This window comes from Python bivittatus, unplaced genomic scaffold, assembly GCF_059951505.1.
Source record: "Python bivittatus isolate LINGU-HERP-01145 unplaced genomic scaffold, Pbiv_v1 ctg000080_np1212, whole genome shotgun sequence".
NCBI lineage: Eukaryota > Metazoa > Chordata > Lepidosauria > Squamata > Pythonidae > Python > Python bivittatus.
The window spans coordinates 19,333,665-19,359,622 of NW_028277035.1; the positions used below are offsets into that span (position 1 = coordinate 19,333,665).

Here is a 25,958-nt window from a genome sequence, read left to right on the forward strand (position 1 = left end):
CATCAAGAAGACCATTTGGTCCTGCCTCTAAGATAACAAATACATGTTTCCTTTTCACTCAGAAACTACGCTTCAACATAAGGCCACAAATAAACTGTACAGAATGTAATGCTATTTTTAAGGACAGCTCTTTTGGTAAATTTTGAGATGGCTACATATATTGGAAGTACTTAATTATATTAGCTTACTCTGATCAAGTAATTTAGTCTTTGGATGCTGTATATGCTGGCCAGATGTATTGTGGTCTACAAATCAGCTGTTGTATTCAAATACATTTTTTCTGCAGCAAATGTTTAAGGCCCTTTGGCTAAATAACTACGCACACCTGCATATCAATTGGACAGATTCAATAGTCCATAAACACTGAACTTATCCATCAACTATGGAACATTAACGCTGTAAAAATCTATCAGCCTAGGTTTTTTCCCCCAAAGAAGTTCTTAAGTGAGTTTTGTGTTACTGAAAGTAAAAGACAGAATTTAACATCCTGCAAATTGATATGCTCCAGCTACAAAAACAAAATTGCCAGTTAACACAGGAGCTAAAAGGGCTTCTCTGCAATGGGCATGACTAAGCCAGAATGAAATATTCCTGAATTCTATTTCCTGCAACAAAAAATACTATTAAAATTTCAGCAGTAATTAAATGGTCTGAAAGTGTGATTCCCTTGCTAATCATTCTCAGTTGAGACAACTAGAAGGGATAAGCAAATACTAACATGGAGAATGCATATTTTTGCTATTATTTGCCTTAGTCTTAAACAGAAATTATATCAAAAGCTATTTTTATATCCAATTTTATTGTATTCTGTATCTCAAGATGAAAGGCGAATATCAAACTCGACTATTTTGAAAAAATATAATTACTAAAATATGCCTTAATAAATTCCGGATGTTAGCAATAGCATCCATGACGTGCTTACTCCGAGAGGATGGAAAGAGAAGCTGCAAAATGGGCACAAGTAATGTTTATTACCAACATTATTTTATGCAAAATAAAAATAAGAACAATTATGGTCACAACATTTGAGACCAAATTGTTTATCATTAAATGAATTACAGAATCATATAGTTAGAAGAGTACATTAGCCCAATGAATCCAACCTCTGGCTGAGCATAGGAATTCAAATTAAAGCCTCTTCTTAAACACATCCAGAGAAAGTGAGCTCACCATCTCTCTGGCTAATTGGTTCCAGAGCTGACTTGTTCTTATTCTGAGAACATTTTACTAACATTCAGTTAGATTCTGCCTTCCTGTTGCTTAACTCCTTTATTCCATGTCCTGAACTCTGAAATGATGGAGAACAGGTCTGAAATTTGTCTTCTTTGAGTTCCTTCCAGGTATTTGAAAGCTGCTACAGCCTTCTCTTCTCCAGGCTGAACGTTCCTCGCTTCTTTAGTCTCCTCATAAGAACTTCTAATTCCCTAATCATCACTGCTGTCTTTCTTTGAACCTGTTCCAAATTCTCTGAGCTTGTTCTACTTTTTTCTGAATTCTTCTTAAAGTATGGTGCCCAAAATTAGGTATCATATCAAGGTGTGATCTGATCATAGCAGACTATAGTAGATTTCCTGTGATTTGGAAATTATATTTCTGGTGATGCAGCCTACAACTATAATGCCCCCCCTTTTTTTTGAGGCCAACACCACAGTGCTGTCTTCTTTTCCATTTGCAATCAATTATTTTTCCAAGATATTTTGTATCCTATAGAACTAGTAGATTCGCCTGTACTAAATTTTATTATACTACTTCCAGCAAATTTCTCTAACCTATCAAAATTATTTTCAAATTTATTTCTGCCTTCCAGGACAATAGCTTTTCCACCCAATTTTGTATCATATGCAAATGTAGTCAGCATTCTTTCACCCTCTTCATATTATTATTATTATACTATTGAAGTTTATTGGCTCAGTACTGAACCTTACGGCATACTTGTCAGGTTCAGCCCAAGAATAACAACGAGACAGTCCAGAATGGTTTAGTTCCTTTATTAGCTTACACCTAATAGACAGAATCTCGCCAGACTAAATCTATACCACAACAGAGGCCCCTAGGGAGGGGCCAGTCTTATTCTCTTGGCTTTCCCACGCTCCGGCTGAGGACTGAGGAGGTGCTTCCCCTGGAACGTCTCTCCCCACTCCTGGCAATCTTGAAGCTCCATTCCAGAACCTTCCCTGCTCATGCCTTCCATCACAATACTACTTGATACCTCTCAGGGTGATTTTATCTTAATGTTCCTCCTACTTTGAATTCACCAACTAAGTCTTTTCTATTAGTTACTATCAAGTTAAGAACAGTTGATCCTCTTGTGTCTTCCTCCATCCTTTAAATAAAAATGGCATCATCAAATCAAGTTAAACATTTCCTGGAAGATTCATGCTTGTTTCCCAAATTTCCTGATCATTACTCCTTCATGCTTCTTGCAGTTTGCTTTTGGATGGCATCACCCACATGGTAGCAGGCACCAATAACAGTATTGTTTTAATTCATTCCTCCAGAGCACTGCCAAATTGATTCATTTGGATTTCTGAGTAGGAGTGGATACTTTTAACATATAGAGCAGCTCCTCCTCCCTTTTTCTTGCTTCTGCTCCTTTGAACAAATTATAACCTTCAGCTGCTCTCTTCTAATCATGAGATTCATCCCATCAAGTGTCCATTACACATATGAAATCAAATCTGCCTTCCTGTCATAAAACTTTTAGCACTTCTTGTTTGTTACCCATATTCTGAGCATTACTATATAGTCAACGAAGGCTAAGAATTTTATGAGCTAATGCTTTTTAATTTTTTTTTAATTAAGTGGCTTAATAGGCCCCATAAGTAACACTCCCATTTCTTTCTGGAGCAATCATCTTTATCTAAGGTCAAAGAAAGACATTTTGTTTAAGACTTCCACCTGATCCCATGCCCTTTACTGACACTGTTGTGGCAGCATGTTACAGCAACAAATATGAAAAGCAGAATCACCTGCTGTTTGGGCCCTTTATGCAACCTAAGCACAGCATGAACAGGAAGGGTATCAGAATGGAGTTCCAGTCAAAACAGAGTGAATTTCCTGGCTTATGTCACTACTCTACTATTATTTAGAAGATAATTTTTCTTGCCTGTGACTACAGAATCCTTCGAGTTAAATCACTTGGCATTTCATATGGAAGAATGCTTTGGCTTAAATTTATAAAAGCAAAGATTTGACAAGTTTGGCAGCTGAGCATGTGTATTAATATGTTTCACTGGGAGAGAAAAAGATATGTAGAAAATATAATTTCTTTCACAGACCATAACAACAGAACATTCCGAAGCGGGCTTCCATATAACATTTCATACACATCAATATTACTTATGGTTTATCCCCCAAGATTTTATTCATTTTGAAGCACAATGGAAAAAGAAATGAACTACATGAGAAGTAGACCACCAGCATTCCCTGTAACTGAAGGATGAGAATAAGACCACCCCTTGGGCCAGACTGATATCAAGAGAGACAGAAAGTATTCCTTCCAATCTCTATTTGCCTAGCTCATTAGCTGCTTGCTTATGTGTGAAAAACCTCTTTCTTACAGGATCAACCACAAGATTATGTACTCCTGACACAGGCATCTACCCAAGATTTGTTATCTTCCTGGGCTTGGAGCTTAAGAAGAGAGCTATCCTATGGAGTTGGTATCACTGCCAAAGGTAGTGTCCAATCAGAAGCAGCTTATGGAGACATGGGATTGAAGGCAGCACTCTTTTATTTTTGTCTACTTATATGACTTCCAGGAGAGGGCAAATGGAGAAATGGAAACTGTATTACTGCTTGGCTTGATCTTGTGTTAATTGATAACGGGCATGGAAAATAGTCTGGGAACAATGCTGAAGTAAGATGAAAATATAGTAGGAAATATGGTGGGATGGTGTAACCTGGATATTTCAGGAAAAGGAGGGCAGGCCAATTGCTAGTCTCAGTTCCTTTTGGGTTGCAGCATGACCAAAGAAATCAAACTGACAGCAATGGTGGACCTGCAATGCCAGATCAGTTGTTGGTAAAACATTGATTATTCTGGATTTAATTCTGGATGAAAGCACTGACTTGTCACATATCACAAAGACATGGCAGACAACTCTCATCTCTCCCAGCAATGTCCATGGTATGGCAGCCACTGGTTGAAGAGCCGGAAAAGTGGAGGGAATTTACCAATGTTGAGTTCATGTTGTTGCATTTGGCAGCCCAGGATAGTTTTGGGTTACTGTTAGTGTGCTGACCAACCTGCTACCAAGGAATCTGTTCTCTTGAGCTAGCTGTAGTATTACCGTAGACTCCTTGTCTTAGGGGATTATCATTTCCACACAAATTGAGTTTGCCCAGTCTGTTTTAACGATCAACTTGTCCCTATGAATATCAGGATACTATCAGACAGCAGGCCAAGTGTTGGGTTTGGTGTTCTGTTTAGGTGAAGTTGGTGATCTGAACCTGGAGAAGCTCTGTGTAATGGGCAGATCACCACCAGTGGACAAATCTCTGGAAGGGTGAAGGACTGGTTAAAGTGGCCTGAGATAGGAGCCTATTGAATCTGGATGTCTGCGGGAATCACATGTCAATAAGAGAGGCCCTTTTAAAGAAGCCCCCACTCTCACAGCCTTGTCTTTATGAGATATATTAGAGGAGCTTCTTCTGCATTACTTCTATTCATGTGAATGCACTCCTTTGTGATTTTTGAAGCATTTATGTGTGTGGGCATGTGTGTGTATGCCAACTACCATGTCATTGATTAACTACAAATTTAAAATGGAGACACTAAAAGTTTAAACAGCAATTAAAGCAAACAGGTAAAACAACTAGAATAAATAATTAAAATTAACAGTTAAAGCCCCATACAAAGTGATGCCTTTTAAAGGGCTTTTTAAAAGCTAATAAAAGAGGCCCAACCAGTTGAAGTTTCTGCACTAGATCCCAAGGTAAACTTGTACAAAATGCATTACTGTAGTCACCCTTGGAGGTTATCAGTTCATGGACCACAGTTTTAAGGTCACTATATTTAGAAAGGTTACAGTTGGCACACCAGCTGAAGCTGATAAAAGGTGTCATTTCTTCAATCTGGGAAACCAAAGAGAGATTTGTATCCAAAAGCCTTCTTCATGGAGGATTAAATCCTATTCAGAACAGCTGATCTATCATCTCCCCTGAATTATAGTCCCTTACACTAAGCTTCTTTGCCCTGTCTGGATTCAATTTCAATTTTTCTCTCATTACACTTATTACTGTTTGCAGACAGGCATTCAAAGGAGCCACATCAGTTCCTGAAAAATAGATCTTGATGTCATCAGTTTACTGATAGCACCCAGCTCCAAATCTTCTGATCCCCTTCTGTGGTTTCATGTAGGTAATTAAAGTATTGGCGACTGAATAATGGAACCATTACAAAGTGTTGCCCTTCTTCTGAGGCAATGATATTAAAAAAAAGCTGAGTGTTCAAGAAGAACCAACAGGGCTGTGCTCCTTCTGTCAATCCCCAGACAAAAATAATCCATCAAACTAATCAAGGCAATCTCAATCCTGCAGCCCAATCTGAAGTTACTTTAAAATGGTCAAAATAATCTGCTTCCTCCAGGTTGAGAGGCACCCTTCTATCAGCCACCCTGTCTAACCATGAGAGGCTATAGACTGGCTTATAATTGCCCATCTTGAGGGATCCAGGCAGGTTTCTTAAGAAGAGCCCTAACAACTGCCTCCGTTAAACAAAGATACATTCTGCTATTTCTTAGAGTGTTATTGTAATGGGCTGTAAGAGTAACCTTGAGGAACAGGAGGAAGAGCTGTAACCAAGACAATGGTCAGACAAAAGAAATTTGAATTCGAGGCAGAAATGTAGTTTGAGAAAGCATCTCAAGCTTGACCCTCCCTAGTTTTCTCAAAGATAAAAGGGAGGGGGGCACATTCAGACTTGCAAGATTCTGTTACTGTAATTTTATAATAAAAGTAGTATTAGCATTCCTAACTTTGATTTCCTAGTCTGGACTACCTCAAAGGGTTAGGGTTAGGGTTAATGATATGATGTTAACTATGGCATCTTTAATATCCTGCTGTCTAGAAGTTATGAGCCCATTTGGAAAGAGATCCAATGGTGGATCATATTGTTCCAAGAAGCCTGTCCACATTCCAAGATATCACATATTTAAATGTATCCTCTTTAATTGTGCAAGAGGAGTTAGTAAATACACCCACAGTTGACTCTTTATCAAAGGTGGCATCAAGATTGGTACCCCAGAGATATTTTCCTCAAAAAACTCACAGAAGGTGTTATAGCAAGTCTCTGAGGTTTTATAATATAATTCTGGGAGGAGGAGACAGAAGTACAAGTCAGCCTGCTTATAACCCAAAACTATTCAGCAGGCCTTGAGCTTGTTGGTGCAATACAACCAGAGGCAAAGCTGCTGTTTTGATGCACATGTTAATATAGCATAAGCCTTCACATGCACATGATGCTGTGCCTTATCAGACTCATGTCAGGTCTTTCTGTACTGAAGAAAGCCTTCTACCTTGCTGCTTCAGTTTCTGCAGTTCTTTCATGTACTATAGGACCACCTCTGAAGTGTGCTGAAAAGCCTGTTTAGAGAAATCCTGCCAACCGTCCTAGTCCAGGTATGAAACAGACACTGACAGAATCATTGGCAGAACCAGCCCAAACACTTGCAGAAGTGAGGTATAGCCATTAATCCAACCTTATTCAGATAGTGATCTGTCCATCATAATGAACAACACCTCCCTGATCAGAACCAGATACCAAATTGAGCATGTGACCTGCATCAAGTGTTGAGCTTATGACCATTATGGATAGGCTGATAGATGTTAGGGCTGTTACAAACTCCTGAGCTGCTCCAGACAAGCTGGCCACAAAGTACATATTTAAATCATCCAACATGATAAGCTTAGGTGTCTTCAATATAATTCCAAAATCAGATCTAGCAGCTAAGTCAGGGATTCTATTAGGTAGAATCCCTAATATCTTAGTTTGCAGTCCCAAGACTAAGGTATGCATAGTATGAACCAATGCTCTCACAGATTTCCTAGTAAGGGAGATATTGTTCTTATAGATCACAGCCACGCTACTTCTCTGCTCACTTCCTTTGACTTTCTATACTACAGTGTACACAGCTGGGAGAAGTTGTGCCAAAACCAACCCACTTATACAAGCCGGTTTCTTCCTCTACAATCAAATAATGGATGATCTGTTTTATCTTGGATTGACCAGAAAGGGCACAGCCCTTATATTTCTAATCCTCTGTAATAGCCTGCAAGCCAGCCAATACCAAATCTTCTATTCCCCACCACTACTGTGATTACTGCCCCAGGATCCATAGATGCAGATCCCACTCTCTCTCCCAATATTTTAATAGGTCAGTTAACTATTTAAAAAGAAATACCCTACATCTATCCATCCGTCCATCCTTCTGTCGGTCTGTCTCTATATCTATATCTATATCTATATCTATATCTATATCTATATCTATATCTATATCTATATCTATATCTATATCTATATCTATATCTATATCTATATCTATATCTATATCTATATCAAGGGAATCTCTCAACCCAGTATCAAAGTAAGGAGAACTATTAAGAACCTGTAACTCACCACCCACCAGGCAGACAAGGCATATTCCCTGAAATGGCAATGATGCATATTTTGGATACCAGTTCTCAGAACTCCCTCTCACCAGAAGATCAAGTGGGCATAAACCTCTCTCCTAACTGCTCATTGCTGTCACAAAGGAGCAGCCTTCATCACTCCACCTACACATACACACATTCATATAAAACCAATACTGTAGGAGAAATGACCTTTGCTTCATGTCACTTCCAATGGGACAATCTTCTCTAGGTTGCTGCTGCAAAGTCAGCACCTCCTAGGGAACCTGGCCTTAAATCCAACCATACCTAAGAGACTGCCAATAGCTAGGAGGGAGAGAAGGGTCCCGGGCTAGCAAGCGAAAAGACCACTACTTCAGGGCCAAGTAAGTTGCAGTCCTAGTAGTAAAGGAGCATGGAGTGGATGTAAAATCCCATACATATTCCTCTCTAATGTTTCCGACTGCATCTCCTGAATCTTGGGATGCACAATGGTAATCCCACAGTGTCTATGGGAGATGATCAGCCTAAATCTCCATGGCATGTATGATGGACGTAGTGTTCCCTCAGCACATGACTAAGGTATTTGGGGCTGGGAGTCTCCAGTGTGTAAAACAACACTTTTGCAGACATCTCTTATGCTTGTTGTCTGTCCTTGGAAGGCCTTTAAAAAAAATTACAAGGAACCAATGGATGCTTTGAACTTGGCAATTGCAGGAATTTAATAAGAGAAATGGCAGTAGATGAAGAATATATTAACAGCATAATATAGCACCTGCCTGCAAACCTTGGAAGCTGTTGCTTAGTCCTCAGAAAAGATTTGACTGCTTTTAAGAAATGTAAAGAAGTGCTACATCATGCTCCCATATGCTCCAAAGCACATCTTTAGAATCAAAATGGGATGACAGCGCACATACAGCACCCCCACCCGAAATATAATTCTCTGTTTCAGATGAAAGTCTTGGTCCAGTCAAAGTTAAATACTTTTAAGTCCTCCTGTTTTAAATAGGAAAGATGCAAGTATATCTATAGATTTCCCATTCAAAGCAATTGGGTCAATGATTAGCTTTGCCTATCTAGATCATTCAGTTTAATTTCTCTGGGATGTTTTTGTATGGAAACCTTTTATGCATCAAAGTAATGAAAACAAGTTGCTTTATCCATTGCTTTGGTTTTAATCACAGTTTGTTTTCGGTTACCTGAATCCATCTTGATTTGTGTCAGTGAGATGGCAAGTTCCCCCATTCTGGCATGGATTCTGAATGCAAGCATTAATAGGCGTGCTGCAATCTCGACCCTATCAGTAAAAGTTAAACAGGAGACATTAGTCATTTTCTATCACTGACAGTGAAGCTCACTCTGTTTTCCTAACCTTGTCTTCACAGCACAAAGAATGTATCCTTCAGAATCATATTACCTGTTCTCATTCAGTGAAGCTATTTTTTTTTTTTCCTATTAAAACACGGCTTTGAGAAGAAAATAATACATGAGTGCTTGGAACTGGATGGTGGAAGGCATTTTATCATGCAGTTTTTGAATATGTGGTCCATGCTATGTCCTTGTAAAGTATTCAATATAAGCAATAATACATGAATATGAAAAGAGACCTGCAGCAACTTACTGGGTATTTATGCTGTTGAGTTAATCAACAACCCTTCCAAAGTATACTTGTTAAAAAAAACCCTGCAGCAGTGACTTTTATTTTTATTGTAGATTTAACTCATCAGCATTCTTTTCCAAGAACAGTATTATTTCTTTCTAAAAGAGATTCTCATAATGAGCTGCTATGCTTGTGGAACATATTATCCACAGACTGATTGTTTGCATGTAATACAGGAAGAGACTCTGCTAGTTAATGCTCATACTCAGAAGTCAAATTAAGTGTGGTATGAAACTGCTATAAATGAAGGTATTAAATAAAATAAATCCATTGTATTTCAGAATATTCAAATCCATTCAGACAAACAGCGTTGGTTACTCATGTCTTTCCATATAATATAGACAAGAACTTTATTGTCAGAAGTTCTTTCTTCAAATGACTTACTGTGTATTAAAAGACAACTTTATACAAGTCTTCTTAGAAGGCTTAGTCCTCTTTAGCTGAATTGGATTTACTCCAGGATGACTGTGTATACTATAGTATATACAATATAACACTGTAGCTTGAAGTACAAGCCTATTTATATCTTTGTTATTAGATTTACTTCCTTTATGGTAAAACCATGTTAAATTATATACGCTACTTTACAATCAATAAAAGTCCATAAACAAAGGTATTGTTCTCTATGAATTCCCCAATAAGCATTGTCATTGCTAAGAACTCTGGAAGTCAACGTCCATATATGTAAAGGCATCCTGGTTAGAGAAGTCTATTGTTTGTTTGTTTATTTGTTCATCCATCCCTGCCTTTTGTTCAGGAACACAAGGCAGCAGACACAGAATCCTCTCTCCCCATTTTCCCCCACAACAAAAACCTGTTTAGGAAGGCTGGGCTAAGAAAGCGTGACTGGTCCAAAGTCACCCAGTCAGCAAGCACTGCTGAGGGCAGAGTAGGATCGGGGCCTCCCTCGTGCCAGTCCAACACTAAAATGATGGGATTCCATGCAAAGCTCCCAAATCACGAGGGCCCTGCTCACTTCTCGCCTTGCTTACCGCAAAGCAGTAAGGCAACAGATGAGGCCGCTGTTCTGCCAGACTTTCCCTTCCTCAGCAAGGTGCTCTTTATCGACGTATGCCTATCCAACCCATCCGTCACCGGCATTATTTATGTGTTTATTGAACTTATTCAATAATATAAATTGAATAAATGTAATATAATAATAAATAAGGAATATTATTTAATAACATAACATAATATACAATGTATTATTTATTTAATATATCATCATTTTTTTCCCTTTTAACATACCTGAATATGTTTTGCTATATTAGAACAAAAACAGTACAATCTACCTGTGGATTTGTTCTTATGCATATGGAGAACTTTTTAAAAAATTCCCTCCATTCCTTCAGGGGCATCGGAGGGGTTCAAAAAAGTCAAGATGGCACCTGAAACTGAGTGACCAAAGAGCTACTCTTTTTAGGTGTGTTGGGCACACAGTGCATGTAAAAAGAAGGTGGGTCTTTGATCCTGCAGTGGCAGCGGATATCTTGACTTTTTTGACCCATCCCCCCTGAAGGCACCCCTACATTTCTTATTGGAATGAGTTACAACACGTTTAAGAGAAGTTGAAGTGTTTCTGAAATGCAGCCTTTGGGAGACAGGGAAAGTAAAACAACCACATCTAATAGTACATCAACCAAGATATTTCCCTGCAAGTTTAAGATGACTAAACTTAATAAATGATTTTTATTAAAAAAGCTCAATTCTTCCCTGCCTTGTCTAGCAAAACCATCTTCAAAGTGTTTCTAGAAGTCAGTTCTTTTGCAATGCCCTGGTTGGAGAGGTTCATGGCTAAAATTGGAAAGAAGCAGTGCTAGATTGTGTGTTATACCATGTACTAACATTAAAACAAAAGAAGGAGAAGGAGAAGGGGAAGGAGAAGGAGAAGAAGGAGAAGGAGAAGGAAGAATCTGGCTAACATCATTTAGAGAGCCAGTTCGGTGTAGTAGTTAAGGCACCCAGCTAGAAACAGGGAGACCATGAGTCTAGTCCCGCCTGAGGCATGAAGCCAGCTGGGTGACCTTGGGCCAGTCCCTCTCTCTCAGCCCTAGGAAGGAGGCAATAGCAAACCACTTCCAAAACCTTGCCAAGAAAGCTGCAGGGATTAGTCCAGGCAGTCGCCAGAAGTCAAGACTGATTCAAAAGCACAAAAACAACATCATTTACAGGTGCCTATTTGGCCAATGTTATAGCATGCTTAATTTAAAACTCTTTTTCAGTTCAACAAATTATTTTTATAACTGTTTTCAATGCATATCAATATTCTCTAAGATAGATGAAAAAAGCCACATGAATAAGGAAAATTCTTCTGATCTATAATCGAAGAGTGCTCCAGGATGTACTGATAAGGAAAGGGATTGAAAGAAGAAATGGAAAGTAAAAGAAAAAGAAAAAGAAAAAGAGGTAATAGTAGAGATGTTTTAGTAGCTCTATGCACACTTTGAAAATTATTTGGAAAAAAGTAATTTGGATCTCATGCAAACATAGCACTTCTCTGCTATTCATTAAAATAGTCTGATTCTTTTCAGGCTTCAAAGTCAGCCTGGGGGGAAAAAAAAAGGTGGCTAGGGGAGAGATAGCTTTAATAATCACATTAATTTTAAGAGTGGAGTTCTTAAGAACTTCTTCCAAATATTTTTGAATCAAGCACAGCTTCCATTTTGTTGGAAGATGTTGTTTAGGTGGTCTGCTTCCTTTTTCTGCTGTTCTGGGTTACTGCAGCATGTTTGTACCTGTCTGAATAATGTTCTTACCCAGCTCCTCTTGTGGGGGGTTGGGTTGTTACTTTGGTAATGGAGCACTTGGTTAGGGTGGGTTGTTTTTCTATAGACTTGCATTTCTAATTTGCTGTCATTTCCTCTGCTGATGAGGATATCCAGGAAAGGTAGTGTGTTGTTTTCTTCTTCCCTTGTGAATTATATTCCTTTGAAAATGTTGTTGATTGTTTCATGTGTCTTCTCTAATTGTTCCTTTTTTATTATGATGAAAATGTTGTCTACATACCGGATCCTTACTTTTGGTTTTATGTGTGGGAGTGCTATAGTTTCTAGATGCTGCATTATGGTCTCTGTTATGAGTCCTGAGATTGGGGTTCCCATGGATATTTGTTGGTATATTTGTTGGTATATTTGTCCATCAAACTGAAAGTAGGTAGTGAGGCAGAGATTGATGACATCCAAGATTCTGGGTATTTCAATCTTAGTGTATTTGGCTAGGCACTAGTACTATAAAACACACCCGACCTAGCCAAATACACTAAGATCAAAATATCCTTGCTTACCCTTAAAATAGGCTTTCAGTAAGGTCACTGAGAGTTTGTTCATGTAGGTTTAATGTAGATGGATGGATAAAATATTTCTTTGTCATTACTACTGTGGTGCAGGACTTCCCATGTAAATTTGCTATGTACAACTGGCACCAGTTGGTGTTACCAGTTGGAATCCCTATTTCCAGGTTTATGACTTTATCTAGCACATCCTTCTGAATTATATCATCTCTCTAGTTTCAATCATATCAGTTTCTAGTTTCCTCTCTAGTAATACATGGGTCTGAAGACCTGCTATGATTATCAAATCATATGTTCCAGAAAAAGATAAAATGTTTGAATTGCCTTGCCACTAAGTATTCAATAAAACTCACTTGGCTTTCTTGCCCAATCATATTTAATTAAAGTTCCCACAGCCTACTGATGTAGCTGTGCACTCCTCCACAGAAAGTTTACTCCATATCTACATCAAACAAGGAATAACAATGCTGAGAGGGCAGGCTTGGGATAATTTATCAAGGTAATAGATTCCAGATGAACAGCCATGTTTGATGCTGACGGGTGAGAGGAAGAAAGGCATTGTTACCAAATTAGCATGAGACTTTAGTGGGGAACAGCTTGGTATAAAAAGAATGCTTTTTTCATAATGTTTACATCTGAACTTGTCAAAAGTCATTTTTGTTCAATAATGTGTAGCAGTCGTAGAGGTGTTTTTCAGAGGTTGAGGCAAGCTTACTTGGCTTCATACAATGTCCCTTGTATTTGTTGCTCATGGGTTTGGATACTGTTTTTTTCTCCTACTTTTTCAGCCCTCACAATCTGCAAGCATTCCACTTCTCAATCATATACTATCTTTAGGCACACATTATACAAATGCGTGAGAACTACTTGTTCTCCTGTGCAACATCTCTATACTCACTTCAGAAAAACAAGTGTTTGCAATGCAGGACTGCATCCACTATCACTGTCTGCTGTGTAGCTCGAACAAAACTCATTTCCCTTCAGTGCAATCTCCTCCTTTGTGTTGTGTTATTTAAGTAATCAACAGGCAGGTTTGGATAACATTCAGTGCTGCAGCCCAGCTGTCATTGGTTATCCTACCTTGTAGCCAAATGGGCAGGTACATCGGTAAAAATCCACTGGATCATTGTTGCAAGTCCCATTATTTTTACAGGGCCTGGATAGGCAAGGGTTACATTTGGACAAAATACTGATGTCGACAACTCCTGCAATAAAACAAGAATACATCTGAAAAAGTGTGTCGACAATTTAAAACATTTTCAAGAGGTTGCCTTGTATACAAGAATATACTTCCCACTCAGAGTCTTTGGTGTGTGGTGCTATATAAACATGTTTATATAAATACATAAAAGAAATAAGTAATTTTCTCTTGCAATTTAAAGTGCTGCTACTGTATTATGTATCAGTGACTCTGGTTAGTGCACTCCAATACAAAGGATGTATTGAAACAATGCTAACTTGCAAAAAATACTATCTGAAGATGGATTCATTTCATCATGCAATAAAAGCAAAATGAATGAAAGAACCAAATGTCAGCCCTTTGAGGTAGCCTGGGTCAAGAAACAGACCTTAATAAGAAATTCTAGAAACCCCAGTTTCCTGTTTTAGGAAAATGCTAAGAGCTAAGCTATATTTGCCACATTTTCTTCAAGGCCATCTCTGTACTATCTTTTAGAGCATTCTGTCAAAATCAAGCTGTGTCATGAGATAGTTATTTTATCTCACAATGGGGAAGTGGGAACTATGTATATCACTTTTTGCTCCTTAAATAAATAAATAAGCAAGCAAGCAAGCGATAGATGAATAAACTGAAAATCAGTCAACCAGAGAAAATAAATCCCACATATTTCAAACATGACTGTCACTGAACCTGTACGGTAAACTTTGTTCACTTTGGATATGTATATTTTTTTAATCCACAAATTTCAAAATGACAATTTTGATGTAAGTTTGATATAAATTTCAGTAAAGCTCTGAGCTGAAGATATAAGCTTGTCAACCTCTCCAACCCCCACAAATCTGCTCTTACAGATCACCTGGAACCTTAATATAATTCTCTTTGACAGGTATGTGAGTAGCTCTGTAATGATCAGTGGGGCAGAAAATGGAACACCACAAACACTGGAAAGGAAGGAGAAACCCTTAATATACAGTGAAATACTAGATTTAAAATGATTAGAGGGCAATGGAAATGCACAATTAAAAGAAAGCAGTATGTGTATATTGCAGTAATGTTTGTGGAAGCAGGGGGTTCTTAGACTGCAGAGAAATATACAGTTTCTGTTTAGCCTAGAGAATATGAGGGGAAACTAGGGCTGGAAGATGTCATGGCATGCACTCATCACCAAATTTCAGTTCTTTATCTTTACCAAATTTCAATTCTTTGTACTCAAAAGTAAAGCCATTCTCAAGCTGTGTCCAACCTGTCCATGTCCCCCCCCTCCCCCCCGGCAGTAGTAGAAAAGTTGGTTGCAATTGCTTTCTTGCAGGATTTTTTAAAATAAAAAATCCACTACTTTTCTACTACAGGCCTATCCTATAATCCTGCTATTTCCTGGTGGTCTCTTGTTCAAGTGGAAAGGACAAAGAGTTATACCTACCTTTGCATTGGAAGTGCTGAGTTGGTGTTGTTAGCAAAAGCCTATCTGTCATGTCATCTGGACTACTACACCGTGCAATGCCTGGCTCTTTGTAGCCTGCTTTTACCCACTCAGAAAGCCAGCGCAGGTTGCAGTCGCAGTGTAAAGGATTTGTACCAAGTGCCCTAAATTGGGTTAAAAGGAAAGAGAGAGAAAGACAGACATTTATCCAATTACATGATTCCTTTCTTTATGCTGGTACAATTAAAATAAAATTCCTCAATTATAAATCCAAGTTCTTGATATCAGTTGCCGGTCTCAAGAACTGCCAGCATTTATACCATGATTACATTCTTTTTCTGCCTATGGTTATGCAAGGATTTCAGTACAAATCCTCGCCTTAATGCTTGGAAAGGGTATAGAGCAGTGTTTCTCAACCTCGGCAACTTTAAGATGTGTGGACTTCAACTCCCAGAATTCCCCAGCCAGCCATGTGTGGACTTCAACTCCCAGAATTCCCCAGCCACATCTTAAAGTTGCCGAGGTTGAGAAACACTGGTATAGAGGATCAGTCATCTCCTAAAACTAAAAAGGTAACTGCAGTTGAAAGTACACAGCCACAGAAGGAGAACCAGTCCAGACATAGGGAGATAAGGTTTCTCCTAGAGTTGTTCAATCTTCATTCCTTAAGGCAGCATGGAACAAGATCTAATGTGTGGTATAGCTCCTGATCAAACAAGGTTACAGCTAATTTGAATGCAAGTAAGGTAGAATCCCCATCCACTCCTGTAACTTCAAGAACTCATCAAACTTCTCTCATAAGCTCTAGGTGACCCTGGATCAGTATCCCATTCAATTTCTGGTTGGAAGTCATTACACCTTACATAAAAAGCAAACAAATTTTCTCCCTTTGGTGAAAAGACAATTTTTTTCTGTGGTGATCTGATCATTGATTCCAAAAATGCAAGGAAGGACAATGAGAAAATCGCTACACATCAGAACACATTAATCCTTTCTCAATTTCTGCTTATTTCTCCTCTACTCCACAGTCTCTACAATCTAGCTGGTCACCCATCTCTTCATCTTAGAAAGCATTAAATTAAAATTTAATTAAAATTAAAATTAAATTAAATTAAAAAGTAATTAAATTGAATTGATTTCTTTAAAAATAATTTTTAAAGAACAGATGTTTAATATAATGAGTAGAAATAATTTTATTTACAATGCAATATTATATACTTCTACTGAGAAATAAACACTACTGAACAATGGACAGGAGAATACAGAATGAAACCAAAACATTGTATTTCTTTCACTTTTTTATTAAAGCACTTTTAATAAATAAATAAATAAATAAATAAATAAATAAATAAATAAATAAATAAATACATGAATGCAATAAGACTTCTTACCAAGTGAGTCAACCTTATCTCTATGATTTTCTTCAGATCAGTGCAATTATTCCAGCAGTTGTTGAGAACCATCATGGAGTAATGGTTAGAGTATTGAACTGGAACTGCAGAAACTCAGATTTATACCCACACTCAATCACAGAATTAACTGGGTGATTTTGGCTGGGAGAAAGTGAATAACCCACCCTAACTCATTTGTTGTTGTGAGTATAAAATGAGGGGTGACCCCTTCTTGAGATGTTTAAAGGAAAGGTGGGATATAAGTGAAAGAAATAAATACTAGGTGTTATATTGGATTGACTGGCATATTCAATATGATGGTCCCTATGTTCCCCTTTGACTTTTTAGAAAAAAATCTAATAACAGGTAATGGTTGCAAATTATTAGAGAGAAGTTGAAATGTTTAATGAATGTCCATTTCAATGGCCTTTGAACACATTTTCATATCCATCTTTCAGTAAAGATTCTGTTTTAACTTAACTGTAGGTTTATGAGTTCAGAAACCCTTGAAGTTCAAGAATAAATTTTTAGGATAATGATCTAAAGGTTAAGGACAATTATCTCAGTGGTCATAAACTGCTTTTGACATTAAGTTTTTACTTAAAGCTTAGAAATTGTTCCTGTGGAGAAGAAAATATTAGTTGGATTCAGCCCCTAGAGAGAAAGTTATAAAATTATTTACAAAAAGAATGATCAAAAGATAATTTTGGATGTTAAGTTTTTCTTTACAGATAACATAAATATATTTTAGAAATGGAGTTGATACTAAAAAATGATTTATTGAGGGGAAAAAAAGCAGATGGAATACTGATGGATAAATTTCCACTAAAGTTGTTGATATAATATCGCAGACATGACTGATTAAACAACTCTGCCCTAGACAAACTCATGCTGAGAGTTCATGAGTTGAATTACTGGCAGGAGTTCATACATTAAAATTAAATAAGTAGAAGAACAAAGTTTCCTTAAAGGGACCCAATTTATATCTTATCTGTATTTTCACACAGACTAAAATTATTTGGATCTACTATATATGAGCTAATGCTCATGTACATACAATGTTCAAGCACATACACTTAAGTTATGTCTAGTTCACAGTACCTATGTCTTTGAACAGATGTTTTGAACCAATCAAAAATCCAACTGATCAAGCAATCTGTTCCCCCAATGAATGCAATAATTTACTCTTCCCACCTCCCCAAAAACAGGGCAAAGCAACAAATAGAAAGAGGGACGTCAGTTCCACCATTTTAATCTCATGATCTTCCTCCCACAGCTAGCAGCTTTATTTTGATTTACAATGTGATTGCATTATTTGTTTGCTCTTCCACTTGTTTTAAACTTTGTGGGTTTAAATGTTATTGTAAACTGCCAAGAGAATGTCAGTTATTGGGGAGCATACAAACACTGATAATAAATTATGTTTATTTTCTCAGCTTGTCCCAAAGATGATACTGGAAATAAGGAAATAAAGACTTTTTCCAGGGTATCCTGGATTTTACATAACATAAACTTTTTAAGGTATGAAAACAATCTTAAAAATACTTGAATGAGAACAGGAAATGGAAATGAGCCAGAACACAGAAAGTAATGAAGGACAACCCATGTCTTGCTTCAACACAAAAATTCTCTTTAGCTATTGCGTGCATCTTGCCATTGTTGCAAGCTTTTTAAACAGAATTGTAAGATACCATTTAAAACATGCAAATATCATTTTCACTGGTCATTGCAAAATATCTAGAGATTGTTAATAGCTACAAGTTTACAAACACTGTCTACATCCAAAAGCTATCATCAATAGTACAAAATGACTTTGAATCCTATTTTGCAAATAAATTATCTGTATTTAGTTCAATTGGTATGCATATTTCCTAACTATATTAACTGTAATGACAGAATGTTTGAAGAAAACAATCTATAAGTTGAATTCATGTTCATCTAAATTTGTGAAACTGCACTGTAGAGTTAGAGCTTTCTACTGGCCAAGAAAATTGACTGCTATAACATACTTTGATGATAGATATGCAGTTCAACTTTTGTTTGGGTAGAATATATTAGCTATATAGCTAGGAATATATATGGAAATACAATATGAAGGGTCTCTTAAAATTAATTCAGTTTAAAGGCCAGAGATTAGGAAATTTAAAGGTAGGATGAATTTGGGTTTATTAACCATAATCAGTCTCGATCTACCCTAAAACTTAATGGTAGTGTTTTTCAAATACAACCAAACATAAATAAATACATTTGAACTGAGGACAGGTTGCCTCCATCTTGTAGGGCTCCAGTTTCTGTATTATAAATACTACATACTAAATATTACATACTACTTTTTAAAGATAAGTAGGTAGCAATGAGGTAATAATATTCAACCATAAGGAAATATAATATGTATTTTGCATATCTTCTAAATAATTCTAAATACGTACATGATTTAAGCCCTTATTTGTCACTCTATTCTGTAAACAAAATATGTGATTGCTGTTTGAAGCCAAGATAATTGGCCCAGAATTTATTATTTCAGAAGAAAATATCATAGTTTTACATTTACTGTATGCAGTGATGCAGAATTAATAAAGAAGGATGAATGACTGTCAAGTGGCTTATTAATGACTGAGGTTACAGAAACCTTGTGAAAATGGGGGGAAAAAAAATCCTGAAAGACTATTTCTCTCTGTTCCTGACTTCTCCATTGGACAACTCTTTCTTTTCTGCAGAATAGCTTCTTGGAGATCATTTATAGCTGATAACTGACATTATAATGATAATTATGATAATAATTACATAATCCCCTCACATAGAACAGGGTATTTATCCAATAGGATTTCCCCACAAAATCCTATTTATAGTAGGTCGAGATGTTACTTTTGCTGATAAGAATAAAATAAGCTGTTGAAAATCAAAGAAAAAGTAAGAAAGGCAAATTGTAGCCACAAAGGCTAGGTCTCTTCCCTGTTCTGTCCTGTCCTGTTACTTGTGTCCCTCATCTCATTTTTATCCAGTGCTGTTTCCCTTTCTTCTACCTTCCCACTGCTTCCTCTTACTATGTCTCCATCCTGGTTTTTTTCTTTTTTCTTTTTGCAGCTACTGCAAAAAGCAGGGATAAGAGTAAATGTGTGTGGCACTTTTGTGTTCCATAAGTGGTAGTTTTTTGTGTATGAGAGAGAATGGTGGATATGCAGATTGGGATAAATTAATTTTGTAAACAGGATGTCTTTTTTCACAGGCTATTACTTTTATTCATTAGTTACCAATTCAGCTGGTAGAGAGATATAGATACATAACTTAAATTCAGGATTGCCTTTATTTAAATGAATATGGTAAATTATGTTTATTTGAGTAGAATTTAAACCTGACTGGAAATAGTTTCAACTTTAACAATAGTGTTACCATGACTTTTGATAAAACATTATCATGTTGTTCATTAATATTGTGAGTACTTCACAATTCACAATGTTATTATCAATATCAATATTTTTTCAAAGTGAAACTGAACAGTTTTATTGAAAGATAGATGCTAATTGAGCAATGAACACAAGTTTAAAAAAGGTTGAAGTGTTTATAAATTTAAACATACATTTTAATTCCTTTGTTCACTACAGGGTTAAAAGTGATGTATATAGAATATACTAACAGCAATTCCTTGCTGGGCTTACAACAGTATTTGGAAAACTGCTACAGAATGCCATTCTTCCCAAAATACCCTGATCCGGCAAATGGGAAATAGAGGAATCTAAATGGGGTGTGAAGGAACTATAACATAACATGGTTCATAAAGCATAATCGTGGTGGTATCTTTCCAGCAATTGTATGTCCCCATGTGGCTTTTAACTTGTCCTTTTTTTTTTTTTTATAGCAATGTCAGTTCCATTCCCCTTCCTGGAAGGAGATAAGAAGTGGAGATCGATCCTATTTAATAAGTGAAAAATAATTTGGAAACTTATGAACCAATAGTACTACTACTGGGCAAGTTAAGAACCAATAGCCATGAAACTGGTCAATAATTTATCCAAACAGATATTTTTAACCATATAGGTCAAAATACGTTTCTCATATTTTGCTGAAAATTTGCATTTGAGTCTAACTTTGATGTAAGGACGCTTAACAAATGTAAAATATTAGTTGAACTACTTTTTCTCCAATGATTAAGGTTTCCAAAGTTATGGTTTTCTTCACATTTGCTTGGAAAATACAGTTTGTCTAAATATAATACATATAAGTGCAATTGTGGCATAAGTTAGATACACAAATCCTTCAGAGCAAATTATTGGTACAGCTTAATAATCTCTTGAGGATAACAATACTTACAGATGGGAAAGTGACACAAGATCATTAAAAGACCCTTCAGGGACACTGGATATATCGTTGCCATGAAGAGTCCTAGAAGAGGAGAAAATAACATTATATTTGACTAAAGTTAAGATACAGAAAGAGTTTAAGCTAGCTTTCAATACCTACTGGTTAAATGACTTAGGAAGCAACATATTTCATGTCCTCCATTATTTTGCCTAAGAAAGATTTTATAAGCAAGCACTGCATAAAATTAGAGTTAAAGGAAGGGGTACTATCAGAGACTATTTGATACCTTTCTTTAATAAAGAGGTTTTTTTGGGGGGGGTGCCTTTCAGTCAAGGGTTAACTCCTGGCAACTGCTTGGACTATCCCCTGCAGTTTTCTTGGTAAGGTTTTGGAAGGGGTTTGGCCTTGCCTCCTTCCTAGGGCTGAGAGAGGGACTGGCCCAAGGTCACCCAGCTGGCTTCATGCCTAAGGCAGGACTAGAACTCATGGTCTCCCAGTTTCTAGCCTGGTGCCTTAACTACTACCCCATACTGGCTCTCTTAATAAAGAGTACCAGTGACTTTTTCAAAGAAAAAAAAATGACAATACTGGAACCTGAATAAACAATTTAGAATAGAATAGAATAAAACAGAAAAAATAGAATAAACAATTCCCACCGGTCAGGGAATTTCGATTGGTGGGGTCTAGGCAGAGAGCCTTTTCTGCTGCAGCGCCCGCCCTATGGAACATCCTGCCTCCTGAGGTCCGGTGTGCCCCCTCCCTCATGGCCTTCAGGAAAGGTATTAAATCCTGGCTTTGCCAGAAGGCCTGGGGGCCAGAGGGGGGCCCGCACCTGTGGAGATGGCTGGTGGGATGATGGGTTGCCTCCCCCCAGCATCTTACAGGTTTCTATAGGGCCAAAATTAGAGGAGGTTTTTTAGGGCATTTTTAATATGTTTTTTAATTATTTATAGTTTTTAGCCATCTTGGAGAGAATTGTGTTTTTTCTTTTTTATTGTGAGCCGCCCAGAGTCACCCATGGGGGAGATGGGCGGCATACAAGCCGAATAAATAAATAAATAAATAAATAAATAAATACATAAATAAATAGTTAGACAACAAGAGAACAGTTGTCTTGGGAGTCATAATAGTGATAATATTCTGGAAAGTTATTCAGTCCTTGGATCTAGATAAGTAGGAAATATTCGTCTTTTTTGTTTTCTTTTCTTCTTTTTTTCCCTGAAACAAATGTCATAGAGAAAATCATTGGTGACACCATTTTGCCAATATCTACAACTCTTTCTGATAAATACAGTGCTGCGTAGAGCTGCCGTTACCAAATTTATTGGAACTATATTTTCCAGAATTTCCATACAGTTTTTATCATCATGCTGAATGGAACTTGCCCTAACCAATAGTCAGTGCAAATCCTGGCTTTAATATCTTTAAATGTCACTAAGAAAAGTTACAGTGAAAATTGCAATGCTTCATTGCTTTTCAACCATATCCTTTCTTGCATGCTTACATGACTTTGGATCTCTAGAGGAGATTAATTTTTAATATTTTTATTTCTTGTGTCTGCATATACTGCTGGATTCAACATAAATGGTTCCTGAGGGCTTAGAACATCATAAACAATAGAATAGTAACTTTCTTACTAATACTGTATTAACTTCCTAATTGTTGAACTACAGTCCTATTGACATTAATAGCAATATATTGATATACTGTACTGACTTCAATGGAACTAAATGCAATTAACTTAGTTGGGATTACATAATAAATGGGTAAGGCCAGTGGCAGGCCAAATGTTTCAAATTAGAATGGTGTTGAATGCAAAATGCCCTATTTTAATTTCAAAGCAGCTGGTATACAATTGAAATTAGCTGTTTTAACCATTTTGATGAAATCACCCAGTTTTGAAACTGAAACAGCTATTCTGAATTCAAAGCAAGGGGTTTCCAATTTGGAACTCTTTGAATCTGAAATATTTTACAATTGCCTATTTTACAATATGACATGAGCAAGTCAAAATCAAAGAACGGAAGCAAACTCTACACTTTCTTAGTGTAGCGTGCTGAAGTGTGCTTTGAAAGTTTTATGAAATCCTAAAGTAAATAGTAAAATCCTTGAAAAACTTGGGAAGGCCACTTGAACCACTTCCATATAGAAAGGGAATCAAAAGTTAATCTGCAAGATAACTTCACACACTGAATCATGAGTATGTATTTAATAGGGACATAGAAGTAATTTTAATATTTTTTATAATTATGTATATTTCACATGTGTTTTCTGATAGTTTTTTGTTATTCGCATACCTTTTGGTGCGTGCTTGACAAAACCTAATCTATGCTTTGAAAGATCAGCTTCAAACACGAGGTATGAAGATATGATAAGAGAAATTAAGACTTTGAGCTACTGAAACAAGGCATATGTTATGACTCTTATTATTAAGTTTGGTATCCAGAGACACATTCTGACTGATAAGATAATTTTCCTATTTAATATCAATAAGGCAAATTTCCCAGGAAAAAAAAGCAATTAGAGAAGTGGCTCATGCGTAAAAGAGATCTGTTAACTGCACATCAAACCTAGCCAGATTTCAAGCTATGCGTCCTTTCAAAAAAGAAATCCAAAAACTTGGATATGCTTTTGCTGATTATTTCTAACTGAGGTCTCTTGGGAATTCTGATAATAAATAAATGACAGTAACAGATTGCATGCTGTCGCTTGGAACCACTTCCTCCCCCAGGAGAATTGATTTTTAATAACAACGTAGATGACATGTGGCAAGGGTTGTCGCTGACACTAGAGTTTTGTAGACCATAATAAATCAAATGAAACTGGAGGCTTCCAAATACACAGAACCCAGAAAGAGAGACTCTCATTCATGCTTCATTTCACTTTTGCACAGAAATAGAAATGCCATGTTATTTTTCTCAGAGCAAACCACCTATTCCAATATACGATTAAGTAGATCATCTAAATAAACAGAGCTAGCAAATGGATTTATAAAATTGATCTTTAGCATTGCATTGATGCCCTTGGAAATATAAGTAATTTTGGTTTGCTTGCAACTTAAACAAAAAATTCATACTGATCGGTCACTAAATAAGAAAATGAATGCTTCCTAGTAGTTCTCAAACGATGGGGTAAAATTTACTGTGAAATTAACATCTGTGCATTATTTCAAATTGTATAATCAACTGGAAGATTATGGACTATGTTCAGCTACAAACAAATTGGCCTGCCACTTAACTACTCTTTTCTAAATACTCCATATAATATATATCTATAATTATGCATACAGTGGTGCTTAAAGGTTTATTAACCATTTGAACTTTCAGTATTTCTGCATAAATATGACCTAAAACTTGTTCCCCCCATAAGTCCTAAAACTAAATAAAGAGAACCCAATAAAACAAATGAGTCAAAAACATTATACTTGTTCATTTATTTATTGAGGAAAATGTTCCAAAGCTACATATTTGTGTGTGATAAAATATGTGAACTTTTCCTTTCAGTAACTGATGTGGAGCAGTAACTGCAACAAAATGTTTCAGTTTAGTTGGGCAGCAATAACTGCAACTAAACTTTCCTGGTAACTGTTGATCAGTCTTGCACATCAGCTTGGAGGAATTTTAGCTCATTCCTCCTTACAGAACAGCTTCAACTTAGGGATGTTGGTGGACTTCCTTGAATGAACTGCCTACTTCAGGTCCTTCCATAACATAACAAGGTCAGGATTTTGACTTGGCCATTCCAAAATATTAACCTTCTTCTGCTTTAACCATTCTTTGTTCGTATGACTTGTGTGTTTTGGGTTGTTGTCTTGCTGCATGACCTCCTTTCTCTTGAGCTTCAGTTCACAGGCATACAATATACCCTGACATTTTCCTTTAGGATTTGGTGGCATAGTTCAGAATTTATAGTTCCGTCAGTTATGACAAGCTGTCCTGGCCTTCCCCCTTCACTCCCTTCTGGGCTTATCAAGAGAGAGTAAAAGGAAAGGAATGTGCTGGATTTACAATTGAGTGTGCTTAGCACTGGTCATTTACTTTTCTTGGATTTGCTCAACTGATCACCATCTACATCTCTGTATTGGGGGAGGAACCTCTCTTGGGGTCTTCTGCCCAATCCTTCCCTGAATACCTGGGTTTTGCCATAGACAGCCAACACCCTCCTTCCCATCTTGGGTCTTGGGTGAAGATGTCATCTCTCTGGGACTTGACTTATCTTCCTCAAGGGAACCTATCCATGGACTTTTCTTTTCCTTCTCTGACCAGGAACTAACATTTGTGCCACACACTCACAATACTGTACTCTCCAACTTTTCTATCCAGCCATTCCATTTTACACAGTCTTTTTCTCTCCTAGCTTTTTGCCCTGATTCTCTCTCCTCTCTGCTCCTCTCCTCTCCTCTCTCTGTCTCTCTTTTATTTTTAGTCAGACTGGCAGCATGTCTCCCAGAACTGAGGAGGTGGGTGTCCTGTGAAGGTTTTAGTCCCCAACACCAATATACAAGGCTGGACCAATGGAAATGCTGTCTACCTCTCCCCAAAACAGCCCTGGCTAGCAGCCAGGTGTCAGCCTTCCCAGGTAGACCAGACAGGAAACACGACTAGATGAGCTAATTCTACTTTATTGTAAGGGTACTTTAACGATCTTGTAAGTCTGAAAGTACAAATCTCCTGCTGCCTCTTTTACAGCCTGATAAGTTAGGGAGGTTCCTTTCCCAGTTTCTTTCTCTTTCTGTTATGCAGCTGTGGGCTATGCCCCCTCTTATCCGATCATTCCCTAGGGAGCATCTCTTCTGGTCCACTCCCCCACCCATCTCCCAAGGTCATTCCTACATACCAGTACAACAGGTCAACTCATCAGCCCTTGTGACACCACAGCTGCACTTCAGGGCTAGAACTGTACTTCTTATCTCTCTTCTCTCTCCATTTGCTGACCCATGTCAGTATAACTGCAGCCATAACAGGCCACTAAAAACCATATGCCACATCCTTAAAGGGCTAATCAAGGAGATACAGTGATGAAGCAACCATGGATTTAATCCTAAGTAATGCTTACAATTTTGCACAAAAAGTAAGTATTACTGAATCACTGGAAAGAATTATCAAATA

The 25,958-nt window shown here is 37.2% G+C and overlaps 1 protein-coding gene across 2 annotated transcripts in view; it reads right to left on the reverse strand.

Annotated features, from left to right (window-relative positions):
- SLIT3 (slit guidance ligand 3) overlaps positions 1–25,958 on the reverse strand; it is a 534,750-nt gene that overhangs the window by 83,773 nt on the left and 425,019 nt on the right. For both annotated transcript variants that reach the window (XM_088133617.1, XM_088133616.1), the window contains 4 exons: positions 20,860–20,931; positions 15,161–15,324; positions 13,641–13,765; positions 8,811–8,908 (listed from right to left, as the gene is read on the reverse strand). In XM_088133617.1, coding sequence (XP_087989743.1) covers positions 8,811–8,908; positions 13,641–13,765; positions 15,161–15,324; positions 20,860–20,931 — 459 coding nt within the window. The remainder of the gene's footprint in view (positions 1–8,810; positions 8,909–13,640; positions 13,766–15,160; positions 15,325–20,859; positions 20,932–25,958) is intronic.